This window comes from Myotis lucifugus, unplaced genomic scaffold (assembly GCF_000147115.1).
Source record: "Myotis lucifugus unplaced genomic scaffold, Myoluc2.0 scaffold_365, whole genome shotgun sequence".
In the NCBI taxonomy this organism is placed as follows: Eukaryota; Metazoa; Chordata; class Mammalia; order Chiroptera; family Vespertilionidae; genus Myotis; species Myotis lucifugus.
This window is the reverse complement of record NW_005871413.1, coordinates 314322-338698: the sequence shown is the minus strand read 5'-3', so window position 1 is coordinate 338698 and position 24377 is coordinate 314322. Positions and strand designations below refer to the sequence as shown.

Sequence of the window (24377 nt, the reverse complement as noted above, 5' to 3'; positions counted from 1 at the left end):
GCAGGAAAACCGCGCGGCAGGCGGTGGCCACAGCCACAGGCGGAGAGACCCCGGGCCGGGGCCGCCGTTTCCTCCCAAAGGAACGTGGCGCCCGCACTGCGCAGACTCCGGGACGCGGACTCACCGCTGAGAGAGGCTCCGGGGCGGGGACCCCAACAAGGACTTCAGCGCCGGCAGCGCCCTCAGCCTTCCCTGCGGGGAGGGGGACGGGGAGCGTCAGTTTTAAAGACAAACACCCTCCTCAGGGAGAACCGCCATCTTGCCCTCCACAGCCGGTTCCGGGTCTGCAAGGAACTGCGCATGCGCCTCCCTGCGGGGTGGGCGGGGCCAGAGCCTGAGCTGAGCGACTGCGCGATGGGGGCGGGGCCGAGCCCGGCGGCCAGGCCTGTGCAGGGACAGAGGGAGGGAGGGCGGGGCAGGAGCGAGGGGGCAGCCCCGGGTCCCCGCACCTCCTCCCACAGGGACAGCTCTTCCTGGGGGAGTTTCCCACGTCATTGTCAGGGTTTTGGCTGGTGACGCGGCTGCGAAAGGATTCACAAGGGAGAGAAGAGACAGGAGCAGAGGGAGGGCGTTTATTTTACTTCTTTAAAGGGAGGAAAGGGCCAGGTGCCCTCTGATGGCACAAGGCACCCCAGATAGAGGGGCTGTTCCTTTATTAGGGCGCTAGCGAGTGAATGGCAGCTGTGGCAAAAGCATAAAGAGGGGAGCAGAAACCTGGAATTCACACAGAAGTTTCCCAGCTCCCAGAGGCTGTGCTTAGAGCTACTGGCTGGTCTGCCCTTCAGCTGCAGGTGTCCCAGGGAGGGGTCTTTCCCGGGATCTTCACAAGCCGGGAACACATTCTTACAGTGAAGTTACAGGGAATTCAAAAGGCGGGCAGATTGGGTTTGAAACCAGAAACTTTCTGCCTCTCATTTGCCTGGATCCTTAAACCGTCAGTGAGGAGGGGGGAGCGGAAGGGCAGCCTGCTCTCTCAGCCCCTCCCTGTCTCCCCATCTGAAGAGAGAGGCAGCTTGAGTTAGGGAAGCAGGTGGATGGGGGTGTCAGAGACAGACCCAGATATCCATTCATGGTTAGGCCCCTGATGAGATAGATCCCATCCAACACTGTGGGGGAGATAGTGTTATTCAGATATTTTTCCAGGGATAAAAATGTTCTGTTTGTGGTCTTTGAAGTTTTTGTGTTCTGGGAGTGCATTTTGAAATGAATGTCTTAAATTTAGTAGTCCCTATAATCTAGATAACGGGCCATTGACAATAATGTACAACCTCTCCTGTTAGTATTCCTTATATTTGGGAAACAAAATAATTTAAAAATCAACAATATTTAAAACAGTTATAAGAATAATAACTATTATCAGTTTACTTAGTCTCATCACCATCTTTTAATTTTTTTGGAAATTTAAAATGCATTTCTAAATAACTCATGAGGGAAATTATAACATACTTGTTACTAAATGACTATAAAAATATATACAAATTTGTGAGAGTACCTAAAGTTTTATTTAAAACAAATGTAAAAATCCAGGAAACAATAAAATCAAAACCAAAATTGAACTCCTTGAAAATGTAATGAAAACTAATCTCTGGTAAAACCCATCTAGGAGAAGACACAAAAAGACCACAGAAATGATACTCAGAATAAACAGGGCTGTAATTGTAGATATGATCAATTTTTTTTATAGTTTATTTTTTTCATTGGATTCCACATATAAGTGTAATCATATGGTATTTGTCTTTCTCTGACTGGCTTATTTCACTTAGTATAATACTCTCCAGGTCCATTTTCGAATATTGTCATGAATATAGATATTCCCTAGAGCAGGGGTCCTCAAACTACAGCCCACGGGCCACATGCAAATACAAATATTGTATTTGTTCCCGTTTTGTTTTTTTACTTCAAAATAAGATATGTGCAGTGTGCATAGGAATTTGTTCATAGTTTTTTTTTAAAACTATAGTCCGGCCCTCCAACGGTCTGAGGGACAGTGAACTGGCCCCCTGTTTAAAAAGCTTGAGGACCCCTGCCCTAGAGTTTTATGAAACTTTATTTACTATACAGTAAGTAATATAGAGTAAATTAGACCAGAGGATTATGTTTAACCTATATAAGTATTTAGTCATGTTAGGCCAATAAATATCAACCCTCAGTACTGCCAGCCAAAGCCAGAAAACACACCACATATAACTAACAGACAAATACATAAAGAGCAAGCCATTCTACAAAGACAGTGAAAGACTTCTACTCTGAAAATGACACAACAATGCTACAGAAAGCAGATACAAATAAATTGAGACATTCCTTAATATTCCCTGTTCTACAGAATAAATAGATTACCTATCAAAATTCCAAGGCAATTTTGTCTGTGGACAGCCAAGTGATGTGGGACAGCCAAAATATTCCTAATATAGAAAAGTTGGAAGATTCACTTTTTTACCCTAAAAACATTTTACAAAGCAAGAGTAACCAAGTGGTTGGGATCTTGGATTAACACATATACATACACCAATGGAACGGAGGAGAATGCCAGCAGCTAATTTGCCCCCACCTTCCCCTGGGCTATGCGGGCAGATGTTGGTAGTGAGGCTGAAGCAAGTCTGTAGGAAGGAACTGGGATCTCAGGGAGGGGTTGGAGGTGGAGAGGGGCTTGAACCCAGGAACATGACTGCAATTGGAATTCATGTAAGCACTTTAATTAAACAAAGAGTTGCAATGGTCTGTGTGAGGATGAAGAACTAGAAGGTGAAACAAAACTCTCCCTGGATAAGATAGGCACTTTCATACTCACACCAGCAGCCTTTCCTGCTCCCTTCCTCATTCCCCAGGGAGGCCAAGACTCAACATGGCTGAGTTCCAGAGCCTTTCGTAGGAACACGACCTGGGATATGAGACTTGGATGACTAAGATGTGTGATCATTTTAGGACAATAGCATTGCTGAAAAATCAATCTTTTAAAGAAAATTGAGGTAAACTGCATCACTAAATCAAATGTTGTGTCCGACACTTGAATTAAATTACCTTAAATACTGTTTTTTCACTACATACCTTTTATTATTTCAGGCAGCATTTGAATGTAACACCTATTCCAAAATTAAATAGACACATCAGAAATAAACATTGACAACTTAGTTCAAAAAAAAGATATTGAACTATCTTTTTTTGATAATATCTTCACTAATAAAAGACAAAGATGCTAATTGACCGTACCTTCACTACGCTCATCAGCCAATCAGATGAGTATGCAAATTAACCCAAGAAAGATGGTCGTTCAATTTGCATACTGCAGGCAGGGTGGGACAGTGCAATCCGCCGCCCGCCCTCCACCATCCAGGCCTGCAGTCTGCAACCCAGGGAGGCGGGGCAGTCACCACGGGATCCGGCCTTCCATCTGCTACCTGGGGAGTGGCCCTAAGCCAGCAGGTGGTTATCTCCCTAGGGGTCCCAGACTCTGAGAGGGCACAGGTCGGGCTGAGGGACCACCCCCCCCCCCCCCCCGCCCGGGGACAAATTTTTGTGCCCCGGGCCCCTAGTTATCTATATAAAAATCCAAGAATATGTACAGACAGGTTATTCTATCTCCTTTTATGAGGACCCCACTTCTATCAGATTAGGACCCCACTCTTGTGACCTCATATAACCTTAATGACCTCCCTAAACCCCCTATCTCCAAATACAGACATATTGGGGGTTAGGCCTTCAAAAAATTGATTTTGAGGGGACACAATTCAGTCCGTAACAGTCTGCGTCTCAAGTTCATTATTTGTTATGTAAAACCACCCAAAACTGATTCTCTTAATGAAACAATATTCAATATTTCTTAAGAGTCTACGGCAAGGGTCCGCAAACTACGGCCCGTGGGCCACATGCAAATACAAATATTGTAATTGTTCCCGTTTTGTCTTTTTACTTCAAAATAAGATATGTGCAGTGTGCATAGGAATTTGTTCATAGTTTTTTTTTAAAACTATAGTCCAGCCCTCCAACGGTCTGAGGGACAGTGAACTGGCCCCCTGTTTAAAAAGTTTGAGGACCCCTGGTCTACGGGTTGCCTAGGTGGTTTTTCTGCTTCATGTGTATTGGAAAAAGTTTTGTGAACTTTTTCACTAGAACAAAACATGATTTCCCAAAACAAAACAAAACAAAACAAAAAAAACACATAATTTCCCATGCTTCCAGACTTCAATCCTAGTTTCCTCGATTGCAGTGTCTACTAACAGCCTCCTTCCAGCATCTATCCACTAGCCAGTCCCAAAGCCATGTCACACGCATTAGGTTTTTATTACTGAGCACCTCAATCTCAGGAACTCTTTTCTCTTACAATTAGTCTTTGTTGAGGAATAAAATGCCCAAAGTTTAGTGGCTGAAATCAACCAACATTCATCATTGCACATAACTCCGGGGTGGCTGAGCCCTTCAGCACTGCTTTCACTTAGGCTCCTACACACAGGTGCCTTCTCCTGGCAGGGCAGCTGTCTGGGGCCCCAGGGAGCTGGAAAATACCTTGTTTTGAAAATATTTTTAAAGTTTTTTTTAAAAAATTGAATTTACAGAGGAAGGCAGAGCTGGAGAGAAACATCCATGTGCAAGACAAACATCCATTGGTTGCTTCCCGAAATCACCCTGAGCAGCTCTGGAATCACACCCCCAACCTGACATTTGCAAGTCCAGGAATCAAACCTGCCACCTGTTGGTGGAGGGCACTACAGGCAAACAAATGAGCCAAACGAACAGGGTTAGAAAGACCTTTGAGATAAACTTCCTTACATGGTGACATATTTGTCAGTCATATCTCATATAAGGTAACTTCAAATTTATTATATGTCCCTTCAAAGAGAATCTACAGCTCAGCAGGTGTGGCTCAGTAGGTTAGAGTGTCATCCCTCCCACCAGAAGATCACAGATTTGATTCCCAGTCAGGTCTGGTACCTGGGTGGAAGGTTTGCTCTCCACCCTGCCCTGTGTGCCTGAGGGAGGCAATTAATTGATGTGTCTCTCTCATATCAATGCTTCTCTCTCTACCTCTCTACCCACTATCCCTCCCACTCTCTCTAAGATAAATGGAAATAATAAATATCCTTGGATAAGGATTTTAAAAGAGAAACTACATTTACTTTTTAGAATATTGTATTGATTTTAGAGAGGAAGGGAGAGAGAAAAAACATCAATGATGAGAGAGGATCAATGTTCCACTGATTCCTATTGGTGATTGAAGGGGAAACCCCGGCATGTGCCCTGACGAGGAATCTAACCCGACCTCCTGGTTTATAGGTCAATGCTCATCCACTAACTAACACAGGCTGGGCCAGAAAGTTAACTTCCTACAATTATAACCTATTTTGTTGCCTCCTCCCTCTTGAATCCCGTTTTTGCTTTCTTTTCTATTTCTCAGTGATCTGTCACGTATGCATAACAAACCTGTCAAATATATACACTGAAGAAGACATTGGGACATATTTTTAGCTCAAGAATCATTAATTCTGGTGTCACTAAGTGGATACATCATTGGCTCATGGACTGAGAGTCCTGGCTTTGATTCTGGTAAAGGGGACGTACCTACCTTGCAGGCTGGACTCTTGGCCCGTGCAGGAGGCTACCAATCGATGTGTCACTCTCACACTGATGTTTCTCTCTCCATGTCTGTCCCCCTTCCTTTCACTCTTTCTAAAATTCAATTGAAAAATAGCCTCAGGTGAGGATTCACAACAACAAAAAGATTCATTAATGTTGTCCTGGCCAAGGAGTAACTTTGCGGGCTGGAGTGCCATCCCAATGTGCCAGGATTGCCAGTTCGAGCCCTTAATGGGGCACAATCAGGAGTCAAAAATAAACAAGAAAGGAATCATTTTGTATGGTGGTATATTCTCTATACTGTAAGCCCATAAAAGACTACAACCATTGATCAATATCCAATAGTGCGCCCTGACTGGTTTTGCTCAGTGGATAGAGCGTCGGCCTGCGGACTAAAGGGTCCCGGGTTCGATTCCAGTCAAGGGCATGTACCTTGGTTGCAGGCACATTCCCAGTAGGGGGTGTGCAGGAGGCAGCTGATGTATCTAACTCTCTTTCCCTCTCCCTTCCTCTCTGTAAAAAATCAATAAAATATATTTAAAATAAAATATCCAATAGTGAAATCTCCCTCTATAACCACAATAATTTTTACCACAATATGTTAGTGAACATCTAATATGAAGTATGTTTCATTGAAAAAGATTTCACCTATAGACAAACAGCAGGGAATTCTCTGTGTAGTGGGTAGATCTGAGTGGGAGTAAGCTGAGTCCTGGGAGCTTCGGGTTTTTTTGTTTGTTTTTTGTCCAATAGCAATGGATCTCCCAAACTTTCAATCTGTCTCAGCATAAGCATTTATTTAAAATAATAAAACCTGCCTAAATGAAAGAGAATTATAGGCCAATATCCCTCATGAACAAAGATGCCAAAATACTCAACAAAATTCTAGCAAATTGGATCCAGCAATACATCAGAAAGATCATACACCATGACCAAGTAGGATTCATCCCAGGGATGCAAGGATGGTACAATATCTGCAAATCAATAAACGTGATTCATCACATAAACAAATTGAGAGATAAAAAACCACAGTCATATCAATTGATGCAGAAAAAACTTGACAAAATTCAACACCCTTTCTTGATAAAAACTCTCAGCAAGGTAGGAATAGAAGGATCATACCTCAACATAATGAAAGCCATATATGACAAACCCACAGCCAACATCATAATCAATGGGCAAAAACTAAACCATTTCCCCTGAGAACAGGAACAAGACAGGGATGCCGCTCTCACCACTCCTGTTCAACATAGTACTGGAAGTATTAGCCATTGCAATTAGACAAGAAGAATAAAGGCATCCAAATTGAAAAGAGAAGTAAACTGTCCTTATTGCAGATGACATGATACTGTACATGAAACCCTAAAGACTCATCAAAAAATTATTAGACTTAATAAATGAATTTGGCAATGTAGCAGGATACAAAATTAATGCAAGAAATCTAAGGCATTTCTTTACACCAATAGTGAACTTACAGAAAGGGAGACTAAAAAAGCAATCCCATTTACCATCGCACCAAAAATATTAAGATACCTAGGAATAAACTTAACTAAGGAGGTAAAAGACTTATATGCGAAAAACTACAGGACACTGAAGAAAGAGAGAGAGAAAGACATAAACAGATGGAAGAACATACCGTGTTCATGAATTGGTAGAATCAACATCATCAAAATGTCCATACTACCCAAAGCAATCTATAGATTCAATGCAATCCCCATTAAATTACCAATAGCATATTTCACAGATCTAGAATGAACGTTCCAAAAATTCATCTGGAATAAAAAAAGACCTGGAATAGCTGCAGCAATCCTGAGAAAGAAGAACAAAGTAGGTTGGATCTCAATACCAGATATCAAACTGTATTACAAAGCCACTGTTCTTAAAACAGCTTGGTACTGGCACAAGAACAGACAGATAGATCAATGGAATAGAATAGAGAACCCAGAAATCGACCCAAACCACTATGCCCAATTAATATTCGACAAAGGAGGCAAGAGCATACAATGGAGTCAAGACAGTCTCTTCAATAAATGGTGCTGGGAAAATTGGACAGATACATGCAAAAAGATGAAACTAGACCACCAACTCACACCATACACAAAAATAAACTCAAAATGGATAAAAGACTTAAATATACTACGGAAAACCATAAAAATAATAGAGGAATCCACAGGCAGCGAAATCGCAAACATATGCCGAAGGAATTTCTTCTCTGATAATGCTCCTAGGGCAATGGAAACTAAAGAGAAAATAAACAAATGGGACTACATCAAAATAAAAAGCTTTTGCACAGCAAAGGAAACCATCAACAAAAGAACAAGAAGACCGACTACATGGGAGAACATATTTGCCAATGATATCACCGATAAGGGTTTAATCTCCAACATTTACAGGGATCTCATGAAACTTAGCAATAGTAAGATAAACAATCCAGTAAAAAAAATGGGCAACGGACCTAGATAGACACTGCTCTAAAGAGGACATACAGAAGGCCGAAAGACATATGAAAACATGCTTAAAGTCACTAATTATACGAGCGATGCAAATCAAAACAACAATGCGGTATCACCTCACACCTGTCAGAATGGCTATCATCAACAAATCAACAAACAACAAGTGTTGGAGAGGATGTGGAGAAAAAGGAACCCTTCTGCACTGCTGGTGGGAATGCAGACTGGTGCAGCCACTGTGGAGAACATATGGAGTTTCTTCAAAAAACTAAAAATGGAACTCCCATTTGACCCAGTGTTCCCACTTCTAGGAATATATCCCAAGAAAACAGAAATACCAATCAGAAAGGATATATGCTCCCCTATGTTCATAGCAGCACAATTTACCATAGCTAAGATTTGGAAACAGCCTAAGTGCCCATCAGCAGATGAGTGGATTAAAAAACTGTGGTACATCTACACAATGGAATACTATGCTGCTGTAAAAAAGAAGGAACTCTTGACTTTTGTAACAGCATGGATGGAACTGGAGAGCATTATGCTAAGTGAAATAAGCCAGTCAGAGAAAAATCAATACCACATGATCTCACTCATTTGTGGATTATAGAGAACAACATAGACTGATGAACAGGGATAGATCCAAAGACAGAGAAACAGCGATCAGACTATCAATCCCCAGAAGGAAAGTAGGGGAGGGAGGGGGTAAGGGAAAGAGATCTACCGAAGGACTTGTATGCACACATATAAGCAAAACCAATGGACATGGATAACAGAGGGATGAGAGCATGAGTGTCGGGGGGCGGGGAGGTTGGGGGTTAATGGGGGGGATGAGGACACAGTTGTAGTACCTTAACTAATAAAGAGGTGTTTTTTTTTTTAAAGAAAAAACACCTGCCTAGATTGCACGGCTCAGTGGTTGAGCATAGAACTATGGTTGAGCATAGAACTATGAACCAGGTCAGGGTTCCATTCCTGGTCAGGGCACATGCCCTGGTTGAGGGCTCCATCCCCAGTGTGAGGTATGCAGGAGGCAGGGATCTATGATTCCCTCTCACCATTGATGTTTCTATCTCTCTCCCTCTCCCTTCCTCTCTGCATTTAATAAAAATTATATTTAAAAATTTAAAAATATATAAAAATAAAATAATAAAACCTTAACATAGTAAAATAAAAATACTTTAAATTTTTCAAAACTCATATTATTTCTGAGAAAACCAGGAGGCCTGTGTGGACCATGCTTAGCGTGGTTCAGGGTTCAGGATCTGGAGAAGGGCCTCGCGCAAATGACAGAGACAAGAAATAATAATTCAGTCTTGCCAATTAATTTCTTCCTTGGTGGGGTGCCATTCATAAGACTTTTTACATAATGGCTTAGTGGCGGGTGTCTTAGTAAAGTTACATTTTCTGCAGCTCTCCCCAGAGCAAGTAGTGATAGTAGATGTACTTGGGCTTTTGTCTCCCACTTCTTTGGAGTCCATACTAGCCAGAAGCCTCTCTTTTAATTTACACACAAAGGAGCAGTGGTTTGATTCTGTGTCATACAAAAGGGAAGCTGGGTGGCGACACCCGTATAATTATACTTTGCCCATATACTTCTTTCCCCCACCCCTCCTGGGTGACCAAGGCGATTGGTATTATTGGTGACTACATTAGGCGGGGCATCAGTCCACGTAAGGGGTCTTACCCATGGTGGGTCAGGAACTTAAGTCCAAAATACTTCCCCATTTGCTCCTGGTAGTATTACTGCACAGCTGATTACTGCTAGCATGGCAAGAAAGACATTCTCAGGGTTCTGGTCTCCTCACAAATTTGCTCAGCTTTCAGGTGATCTCCGGGCTGTTCGCCATCAGCTTCGTCCTCAGCTTCATCCTCCTCCCACTCCTTATCTTCAGTGGGTTGCTTGGGGCTGCTGCTGCCTGCGGCTGGGGTAGTCGATTGTCTGTAAGGTGTGGCTCCAGGTGCAAGGTCCTCGTTAACCTGGTCAGTTCCTCCCTCGGATCCATGTTGAAGTTTAATATTTCTTGCGGGAATCCACACGGGATTGAAGAAATTTTCTGGAAATATATACAAGCATACCTTCAAACAAATGTTAAAAGGGGGTTGGGGCCCTTCCATAAACCAGACTCAGGATCTTTCCATTTATCCCAGCGGTTCTCAACCTGTGGGTTGCAACCCCTTTGGCGTCGAACGACCTTTTCACAGGGGTCGCCTAAGACCATCCTGCATATCAGATATTTACATGACGATTCATAACAGTAGCAACATTACAGTTATGAAGTAGCAACGAAAATAATTTTATGGTTGGGTCACAACATGAGGAACTGTATTTAAAGGGCCAGGTGGTTGAGAACCACTGATTTATCCAGACCATTTTCCTTTATCTTATTCTGACACCAGTGTATTTCCATGGGTGTCTTCCCATCGGCATCACAAGTGAAAAAATTTAAAGTGATTAAGGCGTGGTGTAGACTACTTAAAGGCTATTTCTCCATAATCCCCCTTTTCTGTTTTTCAATTTGGGATTTTAGCCTTTGGTGTTGGTGCGCTATAATTGCCTGTCCCTGTGAATTATATGGTATTCCTGTAATGTGCTGAATTCTCCACTTTTTACAAAATTGCTGGAAATGACAGCTTGTGTACGTGGGTCCATTGTCAGTTTTAATAATTTTTGGAATTCCCATCATGGCAAAAGCAGCTAGGCAATGATTAGTAACCTGCTTTGCCGTTTCCCCTGTAGATGTAGGACTTTTGAAAAGGTGTCTACAGAGACATGCAATGCTCCAAGGCGTCCAAAGGGAGTATAATGTGTCATATCCATTTGCCAGTTATGGTCCCTTATTAATCCTCTAGGGTTAATTCCTGTGTTAGGCCCTTGAGGCAGATGTAACATGCAAGTGCAACATTCCTTAATAATCTGTTTTGCCTGCTTCAAGTGACTGAGAATTGTTTGGACAACGTTTTGGCAGGCTGATGTAAAAGCTGATGAGATTCTGAGGCCTGTTTTAATAAAGCAACCAATTGATGAGCACGTGCATTTCCTTTTGTGAGTGTGCCAGGTAATATACTGTGAGCCCTGATGTGAGTGATATAAAAAGGATATTGTCTCTGTTGTACAATCTGAACTTGTTTAAATAGTAAAAATAAACTTTGGTCACTGAGCCATTTTAACTGAGCAGTTTCAATTCTATTCACTAGGCCCGCAGTGTAAGAAGAGCCAGAGATAATATTAAGAGGCTCTTGGAAATCCTGCAATGCAGCCTTAATAGCTTCTAATTCAATTCTTTGTTCAGAAGTATGACTGGTCAGTATGATTCAGTCTGAATCCATTGCATGATAGGCGGCTTTCCCATTCGATGATCCATCAGTAAAAACAGTTAATGCTCCAGGAATAGGTTCCTGCCTAGTATTTTTGGGTATAATAATGGGGATATAATATAGAAATTGTAGTAATTTGTCTTTTAATAGGTGACAACTTAGTTCCCCTGAATATCCACTTAGTCCAATTCGCCAATTTAAATCAGTTTGAAATAACATTTCTAATTGTTTCCCAGTGAGGGGAAGATAGATGCACTGGGGTTCTTCTCTAAGCTGCCTGCAGTGATTTCTAAGCTGAGATATCAACTGAGCCATCAGTTCTACATATGTAACTGCAGTTTTAGAGGACAGATGCCCTAGGTCAGCCGCGGGCAAACTACGGCCCGCGGGCCGGATCCCGCCCGTTTGAAATGAATAAAACTAAAAAAAAAAAAAAGACCGTACCCTTTTATGTAATGATGTTTACTTTGAATTTATATTAGTTCACACAAACACTCCATCCATGCTTTTGTTCCGGCCCTCCGGTCCAGTTTAAGAACCCATTGTGGCCCTTGAGTCAAAAAGTTTGCCCACCCCTGCTCTAGGTGGACCCATTCAATAATAGCAGGAGAGTTTTTATTTTGGAAGATGACTCCAGTGGGACTATCTGCAGTAGGGTTAATCTGTCCCAATAAAGGCAATTCAGGCTGTACCCGTGCTACTTGGGTTGAGGAGATTGTGTGTTCAATTCTTAGCAACTCTTTCCTAGCTTCATCTGTTAATATTCGGTGTGAGGAAAGATTAGAGTCACCCCTAAGTATATTAAATAAATTTGTCATTTCTCCCATTGAGATTTTCAGATAAGGTCTTAACCAGTTAATGTCCCCTAATAATTTCTGAAAGTTATTTAAAGTTTTAAGGCAACCTTTTCATATTTCCAACTTTTGAGGCCTAATACATTGGTTTTCAATTACGGTTCCCAGATATTTGAAAGGCATCTCTTTCTGTACCTTTTCTGGAGCAATTTTAAAGCCTCATTTAGGGAGTTTCTTTTCTAATTAGGAAAAAATTGCCAAAGTCTGCTCTTCCCGTAGACTTGCTAAGAGCAAGTTATCCATGTAATGAATAATGTAACATCGGGAATACTTGTCCCTTAAAGGCTGAATAGCTTGAGCTAAATATTTTTGACACAAGGTGGGGCTATTGGCCATTCCTTGAGGCAAAACTTTCCATTGATATCTTTTCATGGGTTCTATATTAATAGATGGCACTAAAAATGCAAATCTTTATCTTGAGGTGCCAAGGGAATGATGAAAAAACAATCTTTAAGATCTACTACTATAAGAGACCAATCTAGCGGGATTTGCAAAGGTGCTGGGAGTCCCATGGTATGCATAGTAGCGTTAACTGCTCTAAGATCATGTAATACTTGCCATTTTCCTGCCACCTTCTTGGGTATATTATAGTCGTATTCCAAGGGCTATTGGAAGGCTCTATGTGACCAGCTTCTATTTGTTCCTGTATTAATTTATGAATATTACCTAATTTCTTCTTGGTTAATGGCCACTTATCCACCCATATAGGTCTCATTTTCCCATTGTATAGGGTCAGCATGAGGGTAAGGAGACTAAGCAGTGACCACTCCCTAAAAAGGTTGGTATCCTAATCCTTGTCTTCCTGGGTTTCCTTTGGCTTGGATGGGCTCTTTAATTCCCTGATTATTTTTTCCTAAGCCTTGACCAGTGTAATATTCCATCTGAGTTATTAACTGCTGTCCTTTGTCGGTAATAATAATACAAGCTTGTAAACCTTCTAAAACATCCCAGCCCCATAAGTTGCCTGCAATTCCAGAGACGATTGAGAATTGTTTGGGCTGAAACCATCCTGTCTATCCTTCCTCATCCTGCCACCTTAACACTGCAGCACTATGTTGTGTGTTATCAGGAACTCCCACCCCCCTAATTCAGCCCACAGCTTCTACCATGGACCAACTTGGAGGCCAGAATTCGTTGCTGATAACGCTGACATACGCTCTGGTGTCTATTAAACCTTTAAACAGTTTTCCCTCTATTCTTAAATTAATCATAGGACGGGTTTTGCTAATTTCATGTATCCAATAGATGTCTGAGCTCCCAAATCCTTGCATTCCTCTTTTCCTATTTATAGTCTTGCCTTGCTGAACATAAGGTAGAAGTAGTATCTGAGCAATTCTTTGTCCTGGAGTAATTTTCATAATATGATTGCATTATAATATTACCCTAATTTCTCCCTCATAGTCTGAATCTATGACTCCAGGCAGAACAGTCAGTCCTTTTAGAGCAGCGGATCTCAACCTGTGGGTCTCGACCCCTTTGGGGGTCGAACGACCCTTTCACAGGGGTTGCCTAAGGCCATTGGAAAACACATATATAATTACATATTGTTTTTGTGATTAATCACTATGCTTTAATTATCTTCAATTTGTAACAATGAAATTGGGGGTCACCACAACATGAGGAACTGTATTAAAGGGTCGCGGCATTAGGAAGGTTGAGAACCACTGTTTTCGAGTGTTTCCACTCCTCCCTAAGATTAATCCTAACATTCCCGGTAGCACAGGTCCCCAGAATCCTGTAGGAACAGCATGCTGAGCCATATCGGAGGTCAAAGTGACCGCTATAGTACTGTTAAGATCTAGGCCTGCGCTCCTTGGAGTTGCTCGGAAGAGGGAGTTCACTGGGGGCCTTGCAGTGCAAATTCCCCTATTGATGATGGGGCTGGGGGCTGCCCCTCTGGCCGTTTCCCTGCGGTTGGCCATTCCCTATGTCTTCAACTAACGGCTGCCCATTTTTATGAAATTTCGACCTACATTGACCAGCCCAATGGTGGCCCTTCTGACATCTAGGACACACAGAGAGGTTGAATCTGCATTGATTGAATCGGGAGGCGGAATGCTCATGCCTTTCCCTAGGGCACCACCTTGTGTCCTTATGGGTTGCCTACATTCCTTTTTAAAATGTCCTGTTCTTCCACAATTATAACAACTTTTATTCCCCACTGTTTACAGCGGCAGTGAGTAAATTTGCTTGAAAAGTGCCTGACCCCACATTCTGACAGGCTCGAATCATTTCTGTAGTGGTACTATTTTTTCTCAGAGGTGTCAGGCATTTCTTACAATCAGCATTGGCATTTTCATAAGCTAATTGCTGAATTAAAATGTCTCCTGCTGTCTCATGTTGAACCTGTCGTCTCACTGCTCGAGCGAGATGAGCCACAAATCGGAAAGTGATTCTAAAGGCCCCTGCATACATTTACTAAAAGCTCCCTCAGGATCCCCTTTTGCTGGTAAAGCCCACCAAGCTTTCCTTCCACAAAGTCTAATTTGCTCATATGCCTGTTGCACGTAATTTAGCAGATTTTGCACGTCATTATATCGTCCCAGTCCTGCCAGGATTTCATAAGTTATTTGAGCATTCAGCCTTAGGTTTGCGTGGGCTCGCTCCTGACATTTCTCCAAAACTTCTCCCTTCCATAGTAAATAATCTCCTCCATCCAGAGTTGCATGAGCCAGAGAATACCAATCATAAGGAGCTAAGAATGCTTCAGAAATATCATTCATAATTTCTCCTGTAAAAGGAGCTGTCGGACCATTATGAACTACGCTTTCATGCAAGGCCTTTATCATTTTATTTTTATTTTTTATTTATTTTTAGGCCTTTATCATTTTAAAGTCAAATTTTTCATGGTGTCTTATAATATGATTCGGGAGCTGTGGGTCAGCTGCCTGTATAATAGGAAAAGCAAGTCTTTCCTCCACTGACATGTCCTTCAATCCTTCTTGGATAGCTCTTTGCAAAGGTGATGGTATTAACAGCAAATTAAACATTTCAGGATTAGGACATGGAGGTGGAGGGGGCCATGAGGCCATTCCTCCCATTTTTTCTTTCTGCTCCTCTTTAGGAGCGGAGGGCGCAAGGGGAGGAGGTTTATCCTCCTTAGCCTCTCTAAAAGGCTCTAGCAAATGCATGTCATGTTCCACAAGGAGAAACAATTTGGAGGCAAGCTTTTTCCCTGCTGCTGGGCTTTTTTCAAGTTTTGACCAACTCTTTCCCAACATTCAAGATCTAATGTACCTTCTTCAGGAAACCAAGGGTTATGTTCTATAATAACATGCAAAAACTGTAAAAGAATACCTTCTGACATTTTAATTCCTTTATCCTTAAGCATGCAAACCAAAAGTCTACAATAAAGTTTCTCCCCTTTTGACGAATTCTGCCCCATTAGCCTGGCTAAAAAAAAAAAGACATTCCCACCCAACTTACAGATCGCAACTTCTTCAGCTGGCCGTGGGCGTTGAACATGGCGAATTTCCCCACCTATCCGGTGAATTCTTTTGGACCTTGCCGGTGAAACTTCGTTTTTCCGCTCTAGGCGAAATCTTCTCCTCCAGATGTCCATCGTTCAAGGTGCGAAATGTGTGAACCACGTCCCATGTGGTTCACGGTTCAGAATCTGGAGAAGGGCCGCCTGCATATGACAGAGACGAGACAAGAAATAATAATTTAAAAATAATGGGGGCCAGGCGGAGAGTCCAATGCAAGGGGAAGGACTTAACGTACCCAGGCCTTTCCAACCTTTCATCCAATTTTGGATACACATATTGCCCTTACTCAGGGAGGCAATTCCGGTAACAGACAGACTATCTTAAAGGTCAGTAAATACTGGTAAAGATTTACTCTGAGACTATTTGGTCAGGAAATTGCTTGAGCTACCATAGTCTCGACTAAATAATTGGTGCATACCTCTGGCCCTTGCCAGGGCTCAAGGTTCACCAGCGTTCCGGGCTCCTTGTTTACACTTCTCCGATAGTGAAGACAATGGGTAGCTTCCAACAGAGGCCCTGTATTGGAAATAAGCTTTTAGAAATGTCTGTGGGACATACAGATGCTATCTGCTTGATGCAAAACCCACTAGCTCCATCTTCAGAATTTCCACAGTAAACAGAATAATGAATATTAACTTGTATTATTTTGAGTTTAAAATTATTTTTGGCTTAAATGATGCTAGTAAACATTTGAAAGCTAGTTTTACTGTTTGCTTTTATGCTCACATAAGGAAATAAACATCCTTACCACATGCCTTTGCATGAGGCAGTACCATGGAACTCAGCCACAGGCTTTGGTGAGGTGATCACTTTGAGAAGGGGTGTCTATTCACACATGGACTAGAGCCTGCAAGTAGGCTCTGGACTATCAGCCAGGTTGGTCAGAAAAGATTGTTTAGGGGCCCCCATCTGGATGGATGTCCTGGAAGCAATACACTAACCAGGAACAAAGAGAATACATATGTAGTGATGTATTAATGTGTACAAATGCATAGGAACCTATTTGGGGGGGGGGGGGGGGAATGGATAGAAGGAACAGGCTTTGCCTCGTGTAAACAGCGTATGTTAAGGGTCTTGTTCTCCTATCTATTCAGCTACCTTCTGTATTCTGGCTGAAGTAGTTAAAACATTTATATTGTATGTGACTATTGATAGGTATATAGTTATTGGCATTTTCAAATTAATTCAATCAATCATAGGAGGGGACTTTAACTTCCCATTGACATCACTGGTTAGATGTCCTAGACCAGTGGTTCTCAACCTTCCTAATGCCACAACCCTTTAATACAGTTCCTCATGTTATGGTAACCCCCAACCATAAAATTATTTTCTTTGTTACTTCATAACTGTAATTTTGCTACTATTATGAATCATAATGTAAATATGCAGGATGTATTTTCATTGTTACAAATTGAACATAATTAATGCATAGTGATTAATCACAAAAACAATATGTAATTATATATTCAACTAGAGGCCCGGTGCACAAAAATTTGTGCACTCAGGGAGGGGGGGTCCCTCAGCCCGGCCTATGCCCTCTCGCAGTCTGGGACCCCTCAGGGGATGACCACTTGCTGGTTTAGGCCTGCTCCCGGGGGATTGGGCCTAAGCTGGCAATCAGACATCCCTCTGGCAGCCCGACAGCCCTTGGGGGATGTCCATTTGCCAGCGGGGAGCAGATCTAAACTGCAGTCGGATATCCTTAGTGCTGCTGAGGCAGGAGAGGCTCCCACCACCACCCCTGTACTGGCAGCCATCAGCCTGGCTTGTGGCTGAGCAGAGCTCCCCATGTGAGAGCGCCCTGACCACCAGAGGGCAGCTCCTGCATTGATTGTCTGCCCCCTGGTGGTCAGTGTGTGTCATAGTGACCAGTCATTCCGCTGTTAGGGTCAGTTTGCATATTACCCTTTTACTATATAGGACAGAGGCCTGGTGCACGTGTGGGGGCCAGAAGGGTGTCCCGGATCAGGGTGGGGGTCACACTTGGGTGCCTGGCCAGCCTGGATGAGTGGATGATGGCTGTTTGCAGCTGGTTGCACCCCCTTCAGAGTGGGGGGTCCCCACTAGGGTGCCTCGCCAGTCTGGGTGAGGGGCTGAGGGCTGTTTTCAGGCTGGTGGGCGACTGAAGCTCCCAACCTCTCCTTTTTTTCTTTTTTTTTTTTATTCTGGGATTTACTTACTTTCTATGGCTGTCACTGGAGCTTAGAGCCGGCTTTAGCTCTGAGGTCGGCTCCAGCTCTGAGACCTCCGCTGCTGAAATTGTCACTGGTATTGCAATATTCCTCTTAATTATGGCAATCTATTACACAGACAGCACTGTACTGAGTGTAGTTCCGGTCACCTAAATGTGACAACCACAAATTGACATGCCCTCAAAAATGTGTTCAGCTGAACACATTGGCACAGAAAAGGAAGTAACTTTGATGACATCATTTACAAAACTGGAGAACTATTTTAAAAGATTTATTCAATAGGATTGTTCTCTAATAGAAGAAAATATTGTGCCTTACAATATACCCAATATTCCATGGGAATGTGTACACAAGTAAGTCCATATAATATACAACAGCTCATAGATCTTTAACCGTTTGCGTCCCAAGCAGTGCAATCGCGCTGCTTGGTATTTCTCGACATAAAATAAAACAAGCGCTATCACGCTGTTTGGGTCTTTTCGTACTCATTTAGAGAAAGCGCGGTTGCGCTGTTTGGGATTCTTCGACAGTGTTTTTTCAATACCCCCTGGGACTCAAAGGAATCGTATGTTTTCTAGACATAAAATCTCAGCAGCGCAATCGGGCTGCTTGGGACTCAAACGGTTAAGGCAGAAACAATCAACCCCATGAGTTCACTCACACAAACACCAGGAATAAAACAGCAGCATCAAGTGATATGGGAAGACAATCAAATTAATATTTCCTTTTCAAAAGACTTCAAATAATTTCAATATAACACTCTAAGTAATTGTACATATGGAAACATCAATTCCTTTGATATATTCAAGTATACACACATTACCTAACACTTAAAGTTAGGAGTACACTGTGCGTACTGATTTATGGCTATACCTGAAAGGCATTTTGGCTATCGATCTAGTGAAAATTCAATGATACTTTTAAAATTTATAATCAATTACATACTTGGATAAAGTTTTTACATCTTTAAAGTCACTTAAGGCAAAATTCTTGGAGTTTTATAAATTGTATATTTTAAACGAAAGTCCTTCCTCCTCTATCAAAACCATAAAATTTCTACCCAATTATAATCCCTGATAAGACTGTGTAGCTGGTCAAGTGGAATGAAGTTAACTATAAGAGGACGTTCTGCCAAGAAAAGCAGGGGCCTGCAAGCCGGCCACATCAGAACAAAGTCTTGCAAGCAAGACTTACTGTTCAGAGGCAGAACTTTCCTTGAGGTGATAAATAGTCCATGAGGGCATGGAAAGTTCAAGGGAAGGTACACTGCTGCAGGTGGAAAGGGTCGTTGTATAACATAGGAAATTAATAGTTTAATGTATAACTTAGCTCAGATGATCTCATAAGCATGCTGGTTAATCATTGTCACTTACTGTACTCTTGTTATTTGCTGTACTCCCCAAATAAAAGCCATGAGAGCTTTGGGGGCTTTGCTACTTGCCTGAGTGAGCGGTAGCCCTCGGCTTCTCTAAACTCATCCTGTACGCCGAGATCACCTCAGCGTCACCGTTCACAAACAGAACATCAACAGACTGGGGCCGTAGATCCAACTATACGATTTCCCACATTCTTCAGTTTTAAGGATTCTCCCTAGAATAAATCCCAATGTGAGGAATAAGCTTCGGATGCTGATTAAAGACTTTAATGTTTACATTTGTATTGTTTCTCCCCAGTATGAATTCTGATGTCAGGTAAGGTTTGCATACTGAGTAAGCTTTGTCACATTCTTTGTATCTGCTGGGCTTTGATCCAGTAATAATTCCAAGAGGTTCTATGACATTAAATGAGGATATATACTTTGACATGTGCCTGATAATTTGTAAGACCTTATTTTATTTTAAATATATTTTATTGATTTTTTTTACAGGGAGGAAGAGAGAGGGATAGTTAGAAACATCGCTGAGAGAAACATCGATCAGCTGCCTCCTGCACACCACCCACTGGGGATGTGCCCGCAAGCAAGGTACATGCCCTTGGCCGGAATCGAACCTAGGATCTTTCAGTCCGCAGGCCGAAGCTCTATCCACTGAACCAAACCGGTCAGGGCTGTAAGACCTTATTTTAACATTCTCAATGTAGCTTCAACCATTGAAACTTAAATCCTTAGATGAAAATTTTATATTTTTGCTGTTTTTCTTTAGAATGTTTCCTAAAATGTTGAGTAGGTTAGACCTCAGGTTAAAGGCTTTCTCACATTTTCTACAGTGTAAAGCTTTCCTCCACTATAAAATCTCTGATGTTCAGTAAATTTTGAGCTGTGGGTAAAGGCTCCAGCCCAAAGTCTATATTTGTAAGGACTGTCTTTAGTATGAGGTCTCTCAGGTACAGGAAGACATGAATACCTTTTAAAGGCTTGTCTACATTTTTCACATTCATAAGGCTTCTTGCCAGTATCTATTCTGTGATGTTAGTAAGTTCTCACAGCTGGTCAAGAATTCACGACACTCCTCACATATTTTTTTAAAAATATATTTTATTGATTTTTTACAGAGAGGAGGGGAGAGGGATAGAGAGTTAGAAACATCGATGAGAGAGAAACATCGATCAGCTGCCTCCTGCACACTCCCCACTGGGGATGTGCCCACAAACAAGGTACAAGCCCTTGATCGGAATTGAACCTGGGACCCTTCAGTCAGTAGGCCGATGCTCTATCCACCGAGCCAAAGCGGTTAGGGCACTCCTCACATCTTTGAGTCTTCTCTCAAGTACGAACTCTGCTGTACAGTAAGGCAGAAACACTGATGAAAGGCTGTGTTACATTCTCTGTTTATCAGGCTTTTCTCCAGTATGAACGTTCTGATGTCTAGTAAGGTGTGAAGACCATCTAAAGGCTTTGCCACATTCTCTACATTTATAAGGCTTCTCTCCAGAATGAACTCTCTGATGACAAGTAAGTTGTGAGGACTGGCTAAAGGCTTTGCCACATTCTCTACATTCATAAGGCTTCTCTCCAGTGTGAACTCTCCGATGTTTAGTAAAGTCTGAGGAGCTGTGAAAGGATTTGCCACATTCTCTGCATTTATAAGGTTTCTCTGCAGTGTGAACTCTCTGATGAATAATAAGGGATGAGGACTGGCTAAAGGCTTTGCTACAGTCTCTACATTTATAAGGTTTCTCTCCAGTGTGAACTCTCCGATGCTTATTAAGTTCTGAGGAAGTGACAAAGGATTTGCCACAGTCTCTACACGTATAACACTTCTCTCCTGTGTGAATGCTCTGATGCGCAATAAGGGTTGAGGATCGGGCAAAGGCTTTGCCACATTCTCTACATTTATAAGGCTTCTCCCCAGTGTGAACTCTCCGATGCTTAGTAAAGCCAGAGGAGCTGAGAAAGGAGTTGCCACATTCTCTACATTTATAAGGTTTCTCTGCAGTGTGAACTCTCTGATGATTAATAAGGGATGAGGACTGGCTAAAGGCTTTGCTACAGTCTCTACATTTATAAGGCTTCTCTCCAGTGTGAACTCTCTTATGCTTAGTAAGTTTTGAGGAAGTGACAAAGGATTTGCCACAGTCTCTACATGTATAACGCTTCTCTCCTGTGTGAATGCTCTGATGTGCAATAAGGATTGAGGATCGGGCAAAGGCTTTGCCACATTCTCTACATTTATAAGGTTTTTCTCCAGTGTGAACTTTTTCATGATTAGTAAGGGATGCAGACTGGGTAAAGGCTTTCCCACATTCTCTGCATTTATAAGGCTTCTCTCCAGTATGAACTCTCTGATGATAATTAAGAGCAGAGGACTGCCTAAAGTCTTTGCCACATTCTCTACATTTATAAGGCTTCTCTCCAGTATGGACTCTCTGATGTCTATTAAAAGAGGAGGGATCGCTAAAGGCTTTGCCACATACTCTACATTTATAAGGCTTTTCTCCAGAATGAACTCTCTGATGACAAGTAAGATGTGAGGACCGGGTAAAGGCTTTGCCACATTCTCTACATTTGTAAGGTTTCTCACCAGTATGAGATTTCTGATGTCGAATGTTTGAGGTGTGGAGGAATGCTTTACCACACACTCTATATTTATAAGGCCTATCTTCAGTATGAACACTTTGATGATTAGTAAGAACTGCATGGTTTTTAAAGGATTTGCCACATTCTCTACATTTAAAAGGGTTTTCTCCAGTGTGAATTCTCTGATGAAGAGTACAGGTTGAGGGCCGGCTATAGGTTTTGCCACATTCAGAACATTTATAAGACTTTTCTTCCCTATGATTTCTATGATGCTGAGTATGTCTTGAGGACTGAATAAAGCATTTTCCACTTTCCCTGAGTTTGTAAAATTTTGCTATTGTGTGAATTCTTCCCTTATGTACAATAAGAGAGGAATGGCATTTAAAGGCTTTGCCACATGCTTTACATTTGAAAGCCTTCTCTCCAGGATGAATCCTGTGATTTAAAGTACAACCTGAAGGCCAATAAGATATTTTACCCAAATCTTGACATTTATAAAGTTTTTCTCCACTTTGGATTTTTTTGCGTCTATTTAGATTGAATATTTGACTGAAGACTCTCCCACACGGATTTGATTTGTAAGCTTCTGCCCCATGATGAATTAACTCTTGTTCAGTGTAATCTGAAGACTGCTGAAAAGACTGGACATATTTATTTCCTTTGCGTGTCTTCTCCACAATAGCAATAACCTGATGTATGTTGTTATTGGACATTTGGTCAAAGAGTTTTCCACTTTTATAATGGTCCTCTGCAAGCTCACTTGTCTGATGATTAAGATATGACTCTAGCTTAAAGTTTTTCCAATGTTCAATCCATTGATAACTTCTATCTTCATTATGTATACTCTGGTGATTATGGGAGATAGAAAGACCTTTAGTGATAGTTATAATTTCATTAAACATGTACACTTGTTCCATAAAAACCATTCTGTGATAAACATTAAACCAAAATCGCTGTATAACAAAAGCTTTCCTAATATATTAAAATTATAGACAAAAAATAAATACAAGACATTAATTGTCAGAGGAAAAAGGATGAATCCTTGTTTAAAAGATCACTAAATTGCCCTAGCTGGTTTGGCTCAGTGGATAGAGCATTGGCCTGCAGACTGGAGGGTCCCAGTTTCTATTCCAGTCAAGGGCACAAGCCTGGGTTCAGGTCCCGATCCCCAGGAGGGGGCGTACAGGTGGAAGCCAATCAATGATTCTCTCTCAAGATTGATGTTTCTCTCTCTCTCTCCCTCTCCCTTCCTCTCTGAAATCAATAAAAATATATTTTAAAATAATAATCATAAAAATAAATAAATAAAAGATTACCAAATTGCCCTGCCGGCAGGTCTCAGTGGTTGAGATTCAACATATGAACAAGAAGATCACGGTTCCATTCCCGGTAAGGGCACATGTCCCGGCTGAGGGATCAGTCCCCAGTAGGAGGCATGCAGGAGGCAGCCAATGAATGATTGTCTCTTATCATTGATGTTTTCCTCTCCCTCTTCCTTTCCCTTACTCTCTAAAATCAATTAAAATATATTTTTAATATAAAAACATAAAAGTGTGCTCGCTTCAGCAGCACATATACTAAAATCAGAACGATACAGAGAAGATTAGCACGGCCCCTGCACAAGGACGACACGCAAATTCGTGAAGCGTTCAGGTCCCGATCCCCAGGAGGGGGCGTACAGGTGGAAGCCAATCAATGATTCTCTCTCAAGATTGATGTTTCTCTCTCTCTCTCCCTCTCCCTTCCTCTCTGAAATCAATAAAAATATATTTTAAAATAATAATCATAAAAATAAATAAATAAAAGATTACCAAAATGCAAATTCCTACTTTTTCTAGAGTGGTTGAGATTCAACATATGAACAAGAAGATCACGGTTCCATTCCCGGTAAGGGCACACTGATCTGCCAATGTTTAACTGACTTTAAATTGGGAGGTTTCCCAAATGCATAATATACCTGACCACTTTAGGTAAAAAGAAATTTATTATGATAATTGTCTCAGATTAGTTCTCTTTATATCAATATTCTCCCTTCTCATCACACTCTTCCTCAAATTCCAAGGCTTTCATTAAGTGTACATTATCAAAGCGACACCTTTTATATCTTACCAGTATTATTTCAGAGAATAAATCTTGTATTCTGGGCTTTGGCATAAAGACATGGTTATCCTCAGATGGTATAGCTGAAAGAAAACAAATTTTCAGTTTTTATAATCAGGTGAATGCACTTTAACCTTACAGCAAGTATTGATCAAATGACATTTTGGAGTACTCCAAGAGCCAGTGTAGGATTCAACGAAAGCTCAAGATAGGTACAATGAAGAAAACTCACATCAAAGGGGGAGAAAGAGTTGCTTACATTTGCATCAAACCCCCTGGAACAAAATGGCAATATTATAAAAACACTCCAAACTCCCAGTTTCTTCGCGACAGAGAGAGAGAGAGAGAGAGAGAGAGAGAGAGAGAGAGAGAGAGAGAGAAATGAAGGAAGGGCATGTTCAATGATCTCCTTGTTTTGAAGCATCTTGAAGAACATGTGTCTGTTGTGCATGACA

The 24377-nt window shown here is 41.7% G+C and overlaps 3 protein-coding genes and 1 non-coding gene across 12 annotated transcripts in view; 1 reads left to right on the top strand and 3 right to left on the bottom strand.

Moving 5' to 3' along the window:
* The window catches only part of LOC102417446 (zinc finger protein 501-like), a 19219-nt gene extending 18942 nt beyond the window's left edge, over positions 1 to 277 (bottom strand). Inside the window, exon 1 of the mRNA XM_023764976.1 lies at positions 125 to 277. The gene's annotated coding sequence lies outside the window, so the exon portion shown is untranslated. The remainder of the gene's footprint in view (positions 1 to 124) is intronic.
* Positions 1 to 24377, bottom strand: part of LOC111828438 (zinc finger protein 501-like) — an 84938-nt gene that overhangs the window by 37151 nt on the left and 23410 nt on the right. The gene's annotated exons all lie outside the window — the stretch shown is intronic.
* The window catches only part of LOC102416810 (zinc finger protein 420-like), a 35225-nt gene continuing 20658 nt past the window's right edge, over positions 9811 to 24377 (bottom strand). For 8 of the 9 annotated variants that reach the window (XM_023764956.1, XM_023764958.1, XM_023764955.1 and 5 more), the window contains 2 exons: positions 23932 to 24005; positions 20403 to 22667 (listed from right to left, as the gene is read on the bottom strand). In XM_023764956.1, coding sequence (XP_023620724.1) covers positions 20622 to 22667; positions 23932 to 24005 — 2120 coding nt within the window. In that variant the 3' untranslated portion in view covers positions 20403 to 20621. Of the gene's footprint in view, positions 10073 to 20402; positions 22668 to 23931; positions 24006 to 24377 lie in introns of those variants that run through there. The other variant, XM_023764962.1, reaches the window with a different exon arrangement.
* LOC111828448 lies at positions 23376 to 23482 on the top strand. Its single transcript, XR_002832318.1, has one exon. It is a non-coding gene; the product is annotated as a U6 spliceosomal RNA (small nuclear RNA).